General features: G+C 45.1%; 1 protein-coding gene across 1 annotated transcript; it reads left to right on the top strand.

The window, feature by feature from the left end:
• The first annotated feature begins 598 nt into the window (after window positions 1-598).
• FABP2 (fatty acid binding protein 2) lies at window positions 599-4,032 on the top strand. Its single transcript, XM_033133500.1, has 4 exons — window positions 599-743; window positions 2,082-2,254; window positions 3,202-3,309; window positions 3,702-4,032. The coding sequence occupies exons 1-4, from the start codon at window positions 677-679 to the stop codon at window positions 3,750-3,752; spliced, it is 399 nt and encodes a 132-aa protein (XP_032989391.1). The 5' UTR covers window positions 599-676; the 3' UTR covers window positions 3,753-4,032.
• Window positions 4,033-18,909: the final 14,877 nt, after the last annotated feature.

Genomic DNA, 18,909 nt, shown 5'->3' with positions numbered 1-18,909 from the left:
TCTCTTATGGGAGTTTTCCAGCCACATTTCTACCTCTTGAAATTCTTCTCAGCAGCCTCTCACCATCCTAAACCAAAACTGAAGCAGGAGTCCCTACTGCATGTCACGTCCTTTACCAGGTGCCAGGACATTTATCTAAATTTGTAGCAACCCCGAAACACAATTCAAAATGATATCTTCGAAAAATCAATACATTTTCAGTCTCACTATCATATTAACTTTAATCTGTCAGTTGTATTTGGTCATAGTCTAATTTCCTCGGTAGCTGCGATTGTAAAAAAGGAACAGGTCGCCAATCCTCCCATTTCCCAGATGTTATTTGCTATATGCTCTAAACTATGTTAGCTCCAACAGAACGAACTTTGAACTCGGAGCAGGAAATCTATCTTCAGACAGTATGCATTCTAATGCTTGAAATAAATGTGCCCAGAAATGGTAGTTCAAGAAAGAACAGGTATACTTATTATATTTTAATTCAGTTGAATTTCAGGAGAAGAGCTAAGGAGTTAGAGAAAGAACACTGCAGCGGCTGGGCTTTCGTGGTTAGGGGAACTCTTGACCTTTGAACTTCCACATCACAGCATGAATGTGGTTCTGAGATAAGAAAAAGAATAAATGCTCTCCTAAGGACAGAGCTGAGTCTCTGATTGCCTAGAGGCTGACTTCCCTGGAAATCATGGCGTTTGATGGCACTTGGAAGGTAGACCGGAACGAGAACTATGACAAGTTCATGGAGAAGATGGGTAAGGCTTAATTCTCGCAGACTTGTTCTTTTATTTCTTTCTAACTCCCTCTAAAGTTCTGTGCTTAGGGATGGCACCTGCTGGGCACGGAGGACCCAGAGTGTGGCTGATTCAGGTAGGGAAAACCATATTCTTACTGCTTTGTTAGGAAGATGCACTGTTGTCACCAGGGGAAGAAGACAGTCTTGCGTGCTGTCTTCTAATGCAAAAAATATCCCGATGTCTCATTCACGTTCACTGCTGACTAAGCCTATATCACTGAAAATTGACAGGTTTTTCTTGTTGTCTTTTTTTTTTTTTTAGAAGGTAAAAAAGAGCAGTGTGCCATGATAACTTCCAGACTTCAAAACATTGAATTCCAGGGGATGGAAAAGCAAAGACCATCTAATAAACTAATGGAAAAGAGTTCTATCAAAAGTCACAGCACTGAATAATAAGACTTAGTTCTTTTTTCCTCTGACCTATAAAACTTTAGGAATAATCTGATGACGCTATGTAGTTTCTAAGCTTTTAACTGATTTTAATACCTACTGTGTGTCCCCAAAAATAAGACCTAACTGGAAAATAAGCCCTAGCATGATTTTTCAGGATGATATCCCCTGAACATAAGCCCTAATGCGTCTTTTGGAGCAAAACTTAATATAAGACCCAGTCTTATTTTCGGGGAAACACGATATACCAATACCCTGGCAACCTATACACTGCACAAAATGGCTAAACAAGTTTGTGTCATTTCCCGGAAATAAAACTCTGCATCCATTATGACCTACAGTTCAGGGATTCTAAGTGCAAATTTATGGAGTTGATATATTTTACAATAATGAACTTAAGTGTAATAACTAATTTTTTTCATTTTTGTGACAGAAATGTCACAAAAAGCAAAGATAATTATGAAGTTCAAAATTTAAAGCTTTTATGGAAAGCAAAGGGACATTAGGAAAAATACTGTATATGCAGAATTAAAGTTGTATATCCTTATAAATATATGAATATGCTTTTTAATGCTTCCTTTGCCATTTTTGGAGTTTGGTTTACTAAACACTGAAACAAAAAGTTTGATGATTCTATTAAAATTACTCAGTTCTGAGATTCTGTAATGCCATACTTCATTTAATCTTTCTTAAGTTTTGGAGAAATAGCTGGAATCAGTGCTCTTGAGTTTTGTGCTTGAACTTGTTCTGCAGAAGCCATCTGAATGCTCTGTGCAAACATAGTGCTTTCAGGGTTTTCTCCCCACACTCAAAATATTAACGATTCATTAACGAAAATAGAACTTGGAAAAATAAAGGCTTCGTATGGCATTCTGACTTTATTTTATCCAATCTCTTTCCTTTGCAGGTATCAATGTGATAAAAAGGAAGCTTGCATCTCATGACAATCTGAAACTGATAATTACACAAGAAGGAAATAAATTCACGGTCAAAGAATCAAGCGCCTTACGAAGTACTGAGATTGTTTTTGAGCTTGGTGTCACGTTTACTTACAGCCTAGCAGACGGAACTGAACTCAGTGTAAGCAATTTCTTATAAACAATGCGTTCTTGATTTTTCCACATAATACTAAAATAATCTCTGCTTTCTGTCACTGGGTGGTTTAATTGACGTAGGTGTCTTTAATTTACAAGTTTATCCACATTAGATATTGCACAAGGTGGCAGGGTATTTACATGGTTTTATTTTCATACACATCTATAAGGAATCTGGATTGGACAATAAGAATTAGAAAAAACCCTTTGAATGACTGAGTATAGACATATTTATAAAGAAAACTAAAGCTCAGTGTTTTCCACGTTACATATCGACAGCAATGAAACGTTTGAGTTATCTAACTTAAACATAACAGGCTTTTGATAAGTGTAATTGAAATAATAAAATAAATGAATGAATTACTGAATGAGTGAAAAGGTCTAATGGAAAGGTTTAATGATACATTGTAGGTCTTTGGAAATGTACAATTTAATATTTAAGACATAAAATTTGGGGAGTCACATGTTTCAACTGATTTTTTAAAAACTTTTTTGTCCTCAGAATTCTTCTAGTTAAATTATATATGTCTGCAATGACAAACTGTCAAATATTTGCTCAATCATGGCCATTTTAAAAGTACTGTTAACAATGAAATAAATTAAAACAAGCACAAGGTTGTTAACCTCTCCATGAAACTAATTTGAGCCACGGCTAAATTTAGGACACCCTTTGAACATGAAAGATTTAGAAAAGTGAAATTCAGCATCTGGAAACACGGAGTGAGAGGAGCACACTGGTTGCCTGGAGACATCCTGGGCTCAGTCCTGGCTCTGTGACTCACTTTCCTCATCTGTGACATGGAGGTGATAATACCTACTTCACAGTGTCACTGTGAGATGGAAGAAGTAGACCTGTACAACTAAGAGCAGTACCCGACACATGTAAGACCCTAAAAAGTGCTATTTTATTATTATTCTGTTATCCTTATCTAGGGGACCTGGAGCCTACAGGAAAATCGACTCATTGGAAATTTCAAACGGGTAGACAATGGAAAAGAACTGAATGCTGTCCGGGAAATTATCGGTGGTGAACTGGTCCAGGTGAGTTGTGAAAGGATTATAGCTTTTTCCCAAAGGAAAAAATAATCACGTACAAATAATTTTGATTTTGTGGTTGCTGTTATATCTTCAGTAAACAGACTATTACTTTTCTCATAAATCTTCTGATTTTAAAAATACATTTTCTGATGCCTACTTATTAAAGAGAACTTAGGTATATGTCAAATACATCAACGCGTATTTTACCTGAAAATTTGTTTTTAAATGGGTGTATCCTGTATCTGTATAAAATGGTGCTATCGAGTACAAGAAAAAAGACTACAAATTCATTTCAAACCTATAATAATGTTATATTAATCTAATATAATCTAATATTTTTCTTAACTTACTCTTAAATCTTAATGGGGAATTCCTCTGTTGTTAACACCTTTCAGACTTACGTGTATGAAGGAGTAGAAGCCAAGAGGATTTTCAAGAAGGAGTGAGTGCTGTCTCGGCGCCCAGCCCAGAACGCAGACCGGACAGCAAGTCTGAATCGCCCCAGCGCCCTGTTTTGCCCTCGTCCAGTATTAAGTTACTGGCTGATCACACCTTTTATAACATGGACCACTGGCATATATTTCCAGTCTTGCCAAAGCAAAAGAAGTAAAAGCTAATTAGGATTTAACCTAGTTTATATTCTCTAAAATGCACATTTATTGGTGTTCTAAAAGAATCTGTCACATTCTTCAAAACAGATGAATAAACATTTTCCCTACATTGTTTTATAAGTAGCCTCTCCTTAAAGAAAAAAAAAAAAAAAACTATGTGACATGGACGTGTGTATAGATAAACTGTTTGGTTTTTTTATTTTTTTCCCCACATTTGCTATACTAAAATCATAGAGTGCATGGGGGTCTTTAAAATATTACACTGGTTTTAAATATTTTCCTCTGTAAAATCAATTATTATAAAAATAATATATATTCAACCAGAAAACTGAAAAATAAGAAAAGCAAACGTGAAATCAATATTCCCATAAGCCTGCATTGCAGAGACTGTCACCCTTCTGCCTTCCCTCTCAATCCTCCTCTCTGGGTGTGGAAATGTATATTTCCCCGCACATACGGTACCACTTTGAATGATATAATAGAAAACGAATGACGTACAAGTGAAAGACCTGCAATACATTTCCCTACACTTGGCTAAGAATCAGATCACCCAAGAAACTTCCAATATTTTACATTCTCACTCTCCACTGTTATCCCCCTTGATCCAAATCTTAGAAAAGAGAATGAGGACTTTAGAAAACCCCCAAGAGATGCTGACACAGCAGGGCCCCTAACCGGTCTTTGAGAATAGCTAGGCTGTCAGATACCAGAAGGGTCACCTTCAGCTGCCACCCCTTTTATTTATAAACACATGGCCAATGTGCCAGGGCCCAACATGCTCTCTTTCATTCATATTCTCACATGATGTACTATTTTATGTACTTCAAGCAATTGCATTTTAAGACGGTATGTATTAGGGGTGGAGAGGGAGGTCAGTTTTTTTTACGAATTTAACTCTACCAACTTTTGTTTGACTAATTCTTTTTCACACTGATGAAGGGAACAGGTAACTTTTACATAGTTCTCACCATGTTCCAGGCCCTGTGCTAAATGTTATATGTGTATGGTAGATACATTACAATGTGGGAAGAAAGACATTTGAGTACATGATGGAAATGAACAGATTCGAGAATATGTAATCTTTTGCAAAAACACCAACTTAAATCCACTGTTCATTTTATAATTTCATTAAGAACTTCACACAGAAAATAGTAATTATTTAGACTTTCAAATGCTTTTTTAAAATAATGGTTAAAAGTACTTTTACCTAATCTTACCTGTGTATATAGGTAAAACAGGAAAAGGACAGGTATTAGTCCCATCTGAAATGGAGAAACTAAGGCACCAGAAGTTTATCAGCTTGTCCAGTGTTGTACGGAGTCCATGATAAATAAAAGCCTTAAATGTAGGTCTTGACATTTAGTCTGGTACATTATGATCTGTGCTATTACTCAGCCTGTTATAAACAAAAATATCTTAAGAAAAAAATGTCCCTAATTCCTTAGTGGCACCCCAGAATAGCACAGCAAATGATCCAGGTCACACTGTGAAATAGTGGCAATTAAGTGGTTAGACACTTATCTATTTCTGGCCTCATTGCAGGCTCACTTTTTTCACAATTTATATCCATTCTAGCATTAAATTCCCACTATTTATTAGTATTGGAGAGCAGCCTATAGTTTGCTAAGTGACTACCATGGCTATACCCTGTCTCTGAGACACTGACCTTGGTATTATGCCAACTGGATGGACCAGCAGGGGGCCTGCCCAGGAGTGGCCCATCTCACACAATCCGGCCAGTTTATGACTTCTGTGCAGAAGGAGCAATGCCGCTAACTGAACCCAGAAGAACCTCTTGTTAGGGAGTTTAAATTTGACAAATACATAGTCACTGGCAGGAAGGAAAAGGTTTAAAGGACAAAGAAGGCAGGCAGGGAATAAGTCACCAGTGTATAAAACTATGACCAGGCAGGAGCCATGGGGTCCACAGCCATACAGAGAACCCGGGAAAAGCAGCGGAGTAGTAAAAGCTGAAAACTTTACCCATGAAATACAGGATTCGCGTCAAATTGCTTTCCCCCAATCTGGTGTTGGGGTGAGTGCTTTCCCCCAATCTGGTGTTGGGTCACAAGTTGACCATTACGCAGCTGTCGAAAGTGCCTGACACACAAAGACACATGATAGGTTCACTGGGTACCTAGTAGGAGCATGAGAATTCATTAAACTTATCTCCCTACTTTTGTATGCATTTGAAATTTTCCATAACAAAAACTTAAAGCTATAACACATACATACACAACTCCAGAAGCCAACCACATCCCACCACTTCCACTGCTATGACCGTGGTCTGGGCCACCATTTTCCTTCCCAGGGATTACTGTAATAACTCCCTAAAAAGCCTCCTTCCTTCCACCTTCCCTACCCCAGCCCCCTAGTCTCTTCCAACACAGCAGCCAGAAGGATCCTTTAAATCGACATCAGATCATGTCACTCCCCTGCACAAAGCATTGCAAGGTCTCCCTTTTCATTCAGAGAAAAGGCCAGTGTCCTTACGATGGCCTACAAGGCCCTATGTGATCAGATTCCCCATTTCCTATCTGACATGCGTTGCTGTTTTTGTGGACTGTCTGGGGGAAGAATGTTCCAAGTAGAGACAACACCTTGGAGCAAAGGCCCTGCGGCGGGGGCAAGACTGGTAACTATGGAGAGCACGGAGAGCCTGCTAAGGGTCCCCACGGTCTTCCAGAACCGACCCAAACCACACCAGCCTTCAGGAAATGTGGGCTGACTCAGCCTTCCGAGGACTCGGGAATGATGTGGAGAGGGAATGCGTTTTGGAATCACACAAACTGGCTTCAACTCTTGTCGTTCCACTTACTAACTAAAATGCAAGTGCTGAGCCTCCATTTTTTCCACTTGGAAAATGGGGACAACAGTAATGATTTTCTGAGATTGGTGTTAAGTTAATTGAAGTATTTTATATACAACATCTAGCATGGCCCAGCCCATCACGGGTACTCAGTAATGTAAGTAATTCAAACCTGTGCCCTTCTCTGGAAGAGAAAACAGAGCAAAGCATGTCCTGAGTAGATGGAAAATTCTTTCCTTAAAACACCCCCACCGAGCCTGTGGGGTAGAGCAAGCTGGGCCTGGGAATGAGAACTCTTAATTCCGTGCAGTCTGTGATGTAACCAGCTGGGGACTTGGGGCAAGTCACTTCACCTCTTTGGAACTTTGTTCAATCAGCTTTAAAATGAGGCAGCTGGACTAGATGATCTCTGAATTCCCCTCCAGTGCTAAGATTCTATGATCTCTGACTAGCATTCGGTGGTTCTTCCCTGAAGCACATAGTGCCTTGAATGTGTGTCACAGGAAGTATTGCAACGACAGAGGGTGGGGAGAGGGAGGTATCTTTTAAATCCATAAGCATGGCTGGCTTCATGGGTGTGCGACCCGTGCAGGCTCAGGATGTCCGTATGCTTGGTTTAACACTCGGCTGTTACTGTCTTAAAATCCGCAATACGTTTTGAACAAGGAGCCCTGTCTTTTCATTTTACACAGGGCCCTGAAAATTAGGCGGCTGCTCCTGTTGCTATGAGCTGGCTGTGACTAAGTGTAAAAGATATTTTCCCATGAGCATGTGGACTGGCTGCAAGGCACCTCTGGGCACCTGCAGAGAGGTGAGTGGCTGGGTGGACGGGGGAGAGGTTTTGTGGGGAACCGGGAGGGTCAGACGGTGACGGATCCACACTCCACACTAGCGCTAAACGCTTCTTAGCCTCTGATACCGGCGCTTTCTCTCCACCCTAGTGTAAGACTGCCCCCTACTGGTCAACGGCAGGAACTCGTGCAAAGACTCCGCTGCAGGGTCTGCGTGTCTGCGGGAGAGGCTGTTCCAGAAAGGAGGGACAGATCCTTTCTGAATTTTGACATAATTATCAAATGCTGCCTGAGTTCCAACTCCCAAACTAACCGGAAGTAATACAGAGACTCCCTATCTGTCCTCCCGAACAATCCCTTACAGCGGCTTTCATTTCCTTTTTACACAGCGCCATGTGCCAGGCACCAGGCACCCATCCGATGGTGAACACCACTGGTAGAGATCCGTCCTGTGGCTCACCAAGAACGTCGTCAAACAGATTCAAATTCAACGGCGCAGGTTCATCGTGGGTCTGGGTCAGAATTCCCAGCATAGCGTCATCATCTTCCCAGCTGGAGAGTCATTTAGGTCCCCCTTTCATTGAGGGCTAAGGTGGAGCAGGGGGGCTCCACCTAAGACCACCAGGTCCAAGGACCCACTTCAGGTTACTGGCTGGAACACACATTATGGGAGAACTGACTGGAAAGAAGAGTGAGCAGGCAGTGGCAGAAGATGAAGCAAGTTCGGGGGCGTGGAGCAAATTCTCAGTCACGGGTAGAGAAGGCTGTTCCAGAGGCTTCTCGCCTCCCTACCCACTCCCACTGGGTCGCAGGGTCGCCGGAAGCCTCCCTTCCACGGTATCTAGACTCCCAGGAAGAAGGGAGCGTCTAAACCACTTCCCAGTAATCAGTGGCAGGGCTGCAGTGAGGGGAGAAGAAACATAGGGAAGGCCAGGGCTTCTCCCGGACCTCCGCCCAGTGTCCGGCCACAGCCCTCTCAGCACAAGCTGCAGCTGCTTCGTCCCACACAGTCCTGACACACTCACCACACCCACTGGAGAACACGTCTGCCAGCCACGGAACACGACCGGCCTCCGCTCTAAACCAACATGCGAACATCCTCCAGGTAAAGGGATATACGCTTAATGCCATTTCTTGGTTTGGCTTTAGATAATTTTTTAAAAGAAGATATCAAGATCACAAGGGTATCAAGGACATAAAAGTGAGAGAATTTCTTTGCCTCAGCATATCCGTAGCACAGACAAACCCGAGTGAGGATGGAGCTTATTTCACACTCCCGGGCCCCCGCTGCGTGTTTGTCCCGTGTCCTCACAGCACGATGTGTTCAACGATGTCATCCAGCATTCCGGATGCGGTTTGCTTGCCTGCCTCCTCTAGTCTGTGCGCTCTCCGAGGGCAGGCAGACAGACAGTCTCCTATCCATCCCCGTGTCCCCCTTACACGGAGAAAACGCTGATAACTGCAGGTAAAGGGAGACATGGCCTCCCCGCTCCTCGGCGAGCCGGCCTCCCCGTCCCTCTCCTGAGCCCTCACACATAGAAGCTGCCTCCGATCAGCTAACATTGTCCTGGACCAGGTTATGCCCACTTTGGCCACGTCCCACGGGGCCACCTCATCCACAGGCAGTCGGTCCACTACGGGATAGCAGCCTAGAATTCAAGAACTGTATCTAAGACCAATAGTTCTAATGAATCAAACCTGTTAGGGTCTCTCTCTTGGGAAGTTAACTCCAATACACAGAAACGTCATCAGCTAGTAGTGATGGGCAAAATTAGAAAGGCACGGAGGAAAAGGCAAACAACAGAGGCCAGGAGGCAAAGGAGATTGTGGTGCGTTCTAGTAAACACAGATCGGGCAAAAGAAAAGAAGGTGAGAGGGTAAGTCCTTAGAGGTAGAAATAAGAATTCTTGCCTCTGGTGGATAAAAATATAACGCATTCACTACAGCTTCCTTGGATAATGATTGGCCAAGAGTACATATTTCTTTAACGAAATAAGAACACATGTTCCTACCATGTGACAAATACAACGTGAGTTTTCATGGTGAGCAAGACAAATCTATTGTTCCCATGGAGCTTTGAATCTAGCATAGAAGCTGAGACTCTGGCAATAGAAGACTGACACTGATTAGTAGAAACAACTGTGATAAGCATTACAAAGAAGTCATGCAGGCTGTCACAGAAACACAGAATGTCTCAGTTACATGTCCATTGGTCTGTTTTTCCTAAGCTGCCTAATTATAGGTCTTTCCTGAATTTTAAGAGGCTTAATTTACACCTGGATTCTTCTCATGCTTATTTTCATTTGTAACTGTACATGAAAAGGCTAGTTAGTTCCCAGGGCCTACAAAATCTTCAAAATACAAATTGGCTTCAAAATACAAAGAGGAAATTATAAAATATAAATCCCTACATGTATTATCCACAAAACGTAGTAGCGCCACGTTTTGAGCATTGCAACCCTCACACCCCCTGCAAGGTAACACTTACGTGGTGTCTGTGCTCTGCCAGACATTGTTCAAAGTGCTTTAGAAACATCAACTCATATTAATCCTCACAGCAACTGTCTACCGTAAGATCTGGTAGTACAAGCCTCGTTTGACAGATGAGGACACTGAGGCAGACAGCAGTTATGTGACTTGGCCAAGGTCAACAGCCAGCAAGTGGCTGACCCAGGATTTGAACCCAAGCCGTCTAGTGGTAGAGCCTCTATGTTCCCGCGTCCAGATTCAGTTTTACTTAATATGGTGATGTAGATCAATTTTCTTTCAAAATATCATCCAACAAATATTTATTGTGCATCTATTCTATGTGGGTGCCGATCTAGGTGTTAGAGATACAACAGGTGAACAAGGCAGATCAAAACATCCCTTCCTCGTGGAGGGGATACAGGTAACACACAAGAGAAAGAAGTCAATATGAAGTACATTAGATGGTATAGATGCTATGGAGAAAACGAAGCCCGGAAGAGGGGTGTGGAGTGCTGGGTGAGATGTTGGGGACAATTCTAAATAGGGTGGTCAGGGAAATAACCTGGGTAGGTGACGCTGGAACCATGACCTGAAGGAAGTGACGGGAGGAGCCACACTAAGTACGTTTTATGTGCTACTGGGAAGAGAAGAGCCCTAGCTCCGTGTCTGGACCCGGGACAGTTTTTAAATGGCCATGGGTTACACTAGTGAGCTTCTGGGGTTTGCAACATAAAGAGCTCAGCCTGCACAGCGAGCTTGATGCTGCTAGCTCAGGAAGCGCAGATGATGCCGCTGAATGAGCAGGAAAGACGCAAGCGTCCTCGTGTACCCTGAGCTGGGATTCGTGTAGGGTGATTTTATGAGGTGGCCGTGCTGAAAACTTATGAACTTGATTCTTCCAGGTTTGTGAAGTCAATACGTCAACTATTCTAGTCTGCCTAGGTCACCATCTGATGTGGCGCATTCTGCAGCTGTTGGAGGACTGTTCCACAAGTCTCTCCTTAGGTCTAATGGTTCCCAGTGCTGTGCAAATCCTCCATGTTCTTATCGATCTTCTGTCCAGATGTTTTACCCACTACTGAAAATCTACCCAACTTTCATTTGAAATATTGAAATGCTCAACAATTATTACAGGACTGTCTATTTCTCCCTTCTATTCTGACCGTGTCTTCTTCTACATTTTGACTCAGCATTGGCTTGTCTGCTATAAACCTTTGTTTCCAGAGTTCTGACAAACTTGATTTGGATACTTTCTGCTTATTTCTCAGTATTTCTGGGGAGAGACGGGAGGCTGGGAGTTGCCTGGTCCACGATTTTGAACATGGGTCGCCCAAGGTGACTTTTTGACATAGCTCTCACCAGTGCAGGACAAAAAAAAAAAAAAAAATCCTTTTTTTTTTCCCTCTCTCACAGGGATATTTACAGATATGAAATAAAGGCTGAGCTTCTCCAGGAGGGCTGAAAGCCTCCTTCCAGCATCTATCTCTTCCATTCACGTTGGCCCCTGAGTTTCCCGAGGAATCATAGAGCTCCTTGAAATGTATCATAGATTGAAAACCAGTTTAGAAATCATTATAATGCTGACACTTACATATCTTGCGCCTGTGCTCTCATGTCAGAAACAGTTAAACGATAACTTTGACCTAGACTGTCTTGCTTTTCTAATTTACCTGTTTTCAAAAAACTTTCTTCCCAACTTCTAATTAATGTATTTTCATTGAGAAAATTTGGAAAATGTGGAAAAGCACAAAGAATAAAATGATCGTGAACCCGTCTCATAGAGATAACTGCTGTTAACATGTTGACATTTCTCACACTGATAAAATAAGGCTAATTCTGGTTAATATTTTATATATAGCAGTTTCCACCTCGGCGTCCATTTACTTAACACTGTTACTCTAGTTCACGCCTGTGCTGACATTGTCATGTCTACTCTTGGAAGCCTATCATATAATTTTATGAGACAGGACATGTCATGTATTGACTAACCCTTCATTCTCCACCCTAAATGACTGTGCCTCCAACACCTTTCAATAAAACAAAAACAGGCTGTTTGCTGTTGATTATTAGCATAATGATATTTCAAGGTTGTGGGTTTCAACATCCCTGTCATTGGCGCCTACCAATTAAGTAAACTTTGCCCTATAGAAGTTGTTTTTAAACATTGAAAGGCAACAGAATGGCTGCTTTACTTTAAAAGAAAACCTTTTCCGAAACCCTAACATGAAATAAAGAAGACTGAGCGCTTATGGTTGAAGTGTGCACGTGTGTGAGCCGGCAGGGTGAAGAGGGCAGGAGGCTATTCACAGCTAGTCCGGCCTGGCCTTCCCCTCGCCCAGGCCCCGCCGCCGAACCTCAGGGCTCCGGGACAGGCTCTGAACCCCGCCGTGCTCTGGGACGTGTCCGCGGCCAGCCCCGCCAATGAACTGGGTGGCTGCACCTGCGTCTCCTGTGGCTCCTCCACTCACCGAGCCGGCCTGCTACACTCACAGAGGGTTCACTGGAATTACAGGCCCGGGCTCCAAAATGCGGGAAGCAACTAGGGCACACCCATTACTCGCACTTGTAAGACACCTCAGGAACTGTCCCCACTGAGAGACAGAGATCAGTAGTGACAGCTTAGTGGTATCGTTACACTGTTATGTTATTAATACAAAAGAGATCATTCAACAAGTATTTTTTTTAAACAGGATTGTATTAGTGGTTACATAATACAACAGAATATTATGAAATAAATAATTTCTTCCTCATTCAAGGTACTGTTTGAGGTACTGTGGAGGCTGCAAAAATGGTTACAATGTAATCTCCCTCCTAAGGATACTTAATACTCTGATGGGGAGACAATTTACATACAATTGTGCTACAAAGCAAGTCAACGTGCCAGACGCCATGTCAAGAAAATTTCAACGTGTTTTGAGCTAAAGATAGAGAAATTGTGAAAATGATCAATCCAATGACAGCCTCATCAATAGACGGCCATTACTGGATGCAAAGGGTAATAACTGATGCAGAAGGAAGGATTGAAAACAAAAGGGAACAAATGCTTTGATCTTCAGAAGATAACTGTCTCCCCAAGGAGAAAGCATGACATAGGAAGGAGCCGGAGACAAGTTAAATGTGAGCTTTTTGCAATTGGTGCGTTAGCTGTACCGTGAGTGGAGAGATGGACAGGAACTGGAATGAGGGCAGCTTTATGAAGTTGGCACTGGCACTGACAAGGCGTGGGTAGGATTAGGACAGGTGGGGAAGCACACAGTTTAATGGGAAGAACATGCGCCAAAGCCCAAAGGCGGAGAGATTTCCATGAGGAAGATGGAAGGAGGAGAGCTGGCTGAGCACAGGGTGCCGCTGGCCCCAGGGGGCCGAGTGGGGTGCACACAGATTACCAGTGGGGTGCATGAATGGGAGCTACTAAAGGCTGAAACAAATAGTAGTCAGTTACGATGACTGTACAATTCTCGAAGAAAACTGTCACAGGTATGGAACGCAGTCATGATGGAAAAGAAAAAAAAAAAAAAGGAGGGCCTAAGGGTACTGGGGTGGCCTGAGACGTGGACACTTGGAGAGAATCAGAGGTGCCAGGCAGAGATAAAGCCTCTGAAAGGACAGTGAGGTCACATCAGTGTCAATTAAAAAGTCTAGTTCCCGATCCTCTACTGCAAGTTTAACGGTGAGCTCTGGGGCGTGACTGAGGACCAGGTGACCCTGTCCGTTGATGGGGTACTGTCCCACAGATGGGGGAAAATAAAGTCTCTCAGGGTGCTGGGGACTAGAGAGATTGTTTTTAAGCTTTCCTTTCTTTGCAGCCATTAGAAATAGAAAACAAGAGTACTCATAACAGAAAACGCCAGAGTCGCTCTATCTGAAGAACTAGTTCACACATGCATTATCTCCTGCTAATCTATATCTAGGAAGGAAAAAGACAAGGAGAGATGGACCCCTCTCGCTTCAATTGGAGCAGGCAGACCGGGGAGACTAATGTAAGAATTCTCACCTTCTGCTGGGATGTCGGCGGTCCCAGGGTCTCTCAGCCTGGGTCGGCCTGGAGAGAGCAGTGTCCAGCCAGTGACACCCCGTCCTCGTCGCCAGAAGTGCAGGTGAGAAGTCTCCTTTACCACACTGCCCCCGGCGGCAGATTTACCTCCCGCTTTAGGCTATCCGCACTGGCTATTGGCTGTACACTTAGCGGGTGGACTGAATGGTAGATGTGACGATGCCACAGCAGTGAAGAAACTAGCAACTCACATTATTCCTGACTTTGGTATCCTTTAGGGACTGACTCATACCCAGGAACTCATTGTGTAGTAGAAATAAACCACTTCCTTGAAAAAACTCGGGGTCATTAAAATTTCATACCCTCACCATCCCCAATCCTCAGGGCAAATAAAACCTAAAAATCTTGACATCAAAAGGACTTTAGGAAAAGTCCGTCAAGAAATTGGACTCAATGGCCAGAAACATTACCTCTGGCCCTATAAAAACCTGGAATATTCCAAATAGAAGACATGGATTAACCCCTTTTGCAAGAGTGTTTGCTTGCCCTGTGCCTACTGGATTCAGTAAACAGTAGAGGGGCGTAAGTGAACAATCGGATACTATAACTAGCTACATACAGGGACTAACTAGGATACTTGGAGGAGATCGCCAGTAAGCCAAAAGCAGTCAGCTCCCCGACTGGCAAGCCTCACCATCCCTTTTGACCAGGAGATTGGGTGTACATCAAGGTTTTTAGAAGAAAGCACACATTGTAGAAGAAAGCATTTTTATGGACACTGGCCACATCACCAGCTATTACAGCTGGCTCATAAGCCACCCTGTGTCACCTTGCGCAGCTCAGTTGTTCCCCTAATTAGCTACCAAACACCAAAAGTTACATATGGTCAGACCAAAAATCCGGAACTGCAGGCCTTCTGCATGAGATATTTCACAGCGGCTTCTGCTCCTACAGACTGACCAGGATTACATGGACAAAGGAGACATGCAGATGCCAACACGACAGGTGACAAGGTACATCAACCAACCCCCAATCTGGTCACAATTTCCATTCTGATCTTATCCATGAACAATACCGGTCTTTTTATGTCATGTGATGATAAGGTATATAAAAGGTTTCCCACTGATAGATCAGAACGATGTGGACTCGGATTCCTGTCACCCTCTGTCACCAGGTACTCCACTTAAATGTCCGCCAAATTACTACCTCTTAAAGTAGTGCCACATAAACATACTAGACGAGGTGTTATAGAAAACTGGCATATGTATCACAATTCTAAGTTCTTTTCAGTGCTGAGATCCCTTTTCTCAGGCTTTGGAAGTCACCATTTGGGAAAGGCAGTTTGAAATCCTTCCAGAGTAATAGACAAGAGTTCAGTACCATGTTTTCCCGAAAATAAAACCTAGCCAGACAATCAGCTCTAATGCGTCTTTTGGAGCTAAAATTAACATAAGACCTGGTCTTATATTATCTAAGACCCAGTCTTATGTTATAGTAAAATAAGACTGGGTATATTATATTATATTATATTATATTATATTATATTATACTGGGTCTTATATAAAACCGGGTCTTATATTAATTTTTGCTCCAAAAAACACATTAGAGCTGACTGTCTGGCTAGGTCTTATTTTCAAGGAAACACGGTATCACTATGCAAACATCATAAGAGTACAAAGGAAGCCCTTCAATCAGAAGTTAATAGTTAGCCTCTGTTGTACTCTATAATCGCCTCACCTGGACACACTGACATCACAAAAAGAAGGAAGATGTACACCCTTTGCTGAAGAATGCTGCCTCTGTGTAAATCTCTTGGGACAAACAGACGCAAATCTACCTCTTTTGAAGGACAAGATAAACACTCTTGATCAGATAAAAGAGGCTCAGCCATTCTATGGGACTGACCTATTCCCAGGAAGGAACATTGATTTAATGGGAGGTGGGGAAATATGCTGAGATTGGTTATTTTCTGTTGACTCATTCTCATTCTAACCTATGCTCTTGTCTCCCTTTCCAGGTTCCTTGCCACTCGGCCACAACCCAATTCTCTCCACAGCCACAAATTCCATTTTTATGTGAAATTTCTAGGGAAGTTTCAGACGGGAAACGAAGCAAGCCCAGAGTATGTCACCCCAAAATATGCCAGTTTGGCATGTTGATTATCTTGAATTAAATGCATGTGAAAGATGGCAGGTGAGAGAAGGGCACTCTGACCTTTCTGTTTCTTCCTGAAACAAGGAGATAAAACTCCCACGTGAAGGGCCGTTCCTGTACTAGGAGGAAGAAAAACATTCTTATCACCAGAGATGGGGAATCAAGGCAGGAAATCCACACAAACAAACCTCCTGAGACTAACCCTTATCTTTCTTGTCATTTCTCCACAATTTTCCACCCCTGTGTGTCATGCAGGGTCTCTGGTCCCGCTCCCCGCACAAGAATGCAGGATATGAACACCAACGGAACACCAACGGAGCCACGGATAGGGGGTTCATACCAGTATATTCTGGCTGGCAGCTGTGTTGGAGATACAGGAAGCAGGCTCCATACCATGCACAATCCGCCGGCCTCTTCGCTGCCAACCAACCAACTTGCTAGCCGCAATCCGCACTTGCTAACCACGCTTGCTAATCCCCCCTTGCTAGCTCAGCCACAGCAGTTGTATCAGTGGCTAAAGGCTCACTGGTTACAGCTGACGGCCAACCAGTCACAGCTGACGACCATCTACTACCCGAGCCAGCACCTTTCCAGGTGAGGCCGAGAGCCGGGAAACTGCTGTCTGGGACTCTGTCCCCACACTGTGTCTTGTTTCGTTGTCTAAAAGGTGTAAAAGCTTTCTGCTCTGGTTGCTTCTTCAGGTCTCCGTGCTCTTATGAAGGTTCTCACGTGCATGTAAAAAATAAAACCTGTATGCTTTCCTCCTGTTACCCTGTCTTCTCAGTTTCTTGTGTCACTTGGATTCTGGAGACTCAGGGAAGGCAGGGAAGTTTTGCTCGCCTACAGTGGTCCATCATTTCCTTCCTGGTTGCATTCTAATCTTGCTGAGGATCATACTCCCAAACCCTTGGGTTATTCTTAAATTCACTCCCCTGTGGTACATGCAAATTCTCATGGCCCCCTTGGAAACTCACGCTGGTTAGTTATGATTTCCAGCTCATTATCAAATCCACTTCAAAGACTGAAGAAGTGTAACATGCTAGCGGCGGTCCAAGACCCATCAGCGGGGCCTCCTAAAACCTTGGGGGAGCACAGGGACGAGCAGGGACGCCCTGGGCCGTTGCAGGGCGGAACCTGTCATCTGATGGGAATGGGACGTGACGGGGACTTCCGGCCCCGCCAGGGTAGTTCTTCCAGGGGAACCTGAACGACCAGCTTTCCGCCGGGAGGCTGCAGGCGGAGCGGGGAGTGACCGCCCTGCCGCTCGCGCTGCCTGACCGCAGTCACGGAGGCAGCGGGCCGCGGGCGGCGCCTGCGCGCTGGCAGGGCGGGCACAGCCCACTTCCGGGGCGGGGCCTCGCGCCTGCCCGGCGGCCGCGCTCCGCCCCTTTCTGGCCGGGTGAACGCGGAAGTGCGCGACGCGCGGGGTTTCCAGCTGCTCGGACGGCGTCGCGCGGCTGGTGCGCGATGGAGGGGGGCGCGGCGGCGGGAGATGGCCGGGACGGGCCCCGGGAGCGGCGAGGCCTGGGCGGCGCGGCGCGGCCGGAGCAGAACCACCGTGTGCAGCCGCCGTCCGCGGCGGGCCGGTTTTCCAAACACTCCTACTGGTTGGATCTCTGGCTGTTCGTCCTCGTCGACCTGGCGTTGTTTTTGTTCGTGTATCTCTTGCCCTGGTGAGTCCTGTGAAGGCGGAGTTGGGGTGGGGAGCGGCTTGGAGACCATGTCCTCCCCTGGGGCTGCGGGCGGATAAGGAAACAACCCCGAGAGTGTGGGGTGTCCAAGGCCCCACGGCCCCTGGGTGGCGGGGCGGGGGGTGGGGTTGGGCGACGCCTGTGCACGGAGAGGCCCTTCCCTGGCCCCCCGCCGGGGTCTGGCGAGAGGCTGGCTTCGGACGTTGGTTTGCTGAGGCTTTTGGAGTGAAACCGACCGCGTCTGCCCTTCACGACCACGCAGGAAACGAGAAGTTACTGGGCGTCTCAGTTCCCATCGGGGCCAGCACGTAGTGACCAGCCAGCCCCTTGGGGTGTAGCGAGGACTGGCTGAGACGGTATTTCACCCAAAGGCGATGCGTGTGCGCGGGGCCTGGCGGCAGTGAGCGCCCCGCCGACGCCACCGGGGCTCGGCGGCACTGTGGCCGGGGGCAGGCCCAAGACGGAACGCTGAACTTCACACCCCAGTGTGCTGGTTTTACCCACTTCAGTAAATGTTAGCGTCACCCACTCAGTAGTCCTGCCAGAGACCTGGGACCTCCCTTCGCCCCCGCCCCCGGCCCTTTTCACACACACCAGCACGTCCCCAAACGATGGGTAAGTCACAGAATTCTGTAGAGGCCACTTGCAAAATCCATCCTCTCCATTTTCATTGCCATTTAACTCTGAAAAGACAATTCCGGCGGGGGATAAAGGAAGGGAAGGTAGAGAAGCCGAACACGAGAGACAGAGGCCTGAGACGGTGAGGGACGAAGCAGGAGGGAAGCCGGGAGCCCAGGGGGCCCTGAAGAACAGCAGCCGGCTCCCTGAGACCTAAGCAGCTCTTCAGACTGGGGAGGTGCTTGCTCACCACGTCAGTCTTCTCAGTCATCACGCTTCTGCATTGGCACCCTTGCTGGGGAGTTGGGTCTGCTTTCCCCACCCCCAAGGTCTGGCAAAGACTCGGGTGTGAGCTCAGTGTATCTGAGCCCCATTCCCTCAGATTTCTGGATGGTGTGGCAAGTTAGAAGACAGGGTTGAGGGGGGAGAATGGAATAGGTGAGCCGTTTGTAAAGGCTCACCCGTT

This window comes from Rhinolophus ferrumequinum, chromosome 18 (genome assembly GCF_004115265.2).
Source record: "Rhinolophus ferrumequinum isolate MPI-CBG mRhiFer1 chromosome 18, mRhiFer1_v1.p, whole genome shotgun sequence".
Lineage (NCBI taxonomy): Eukaryota > Metazoa > Chordata > Mammalia > Chiroptera > Rhinolophidae > Rhinolophus > Rhinolophus ferrumequinum.
The sequence above is the reverse complement of the archived record's forward strand: the minus strand, read 5'-3'. Positions and strand labels throughout refer to the sequence as shown.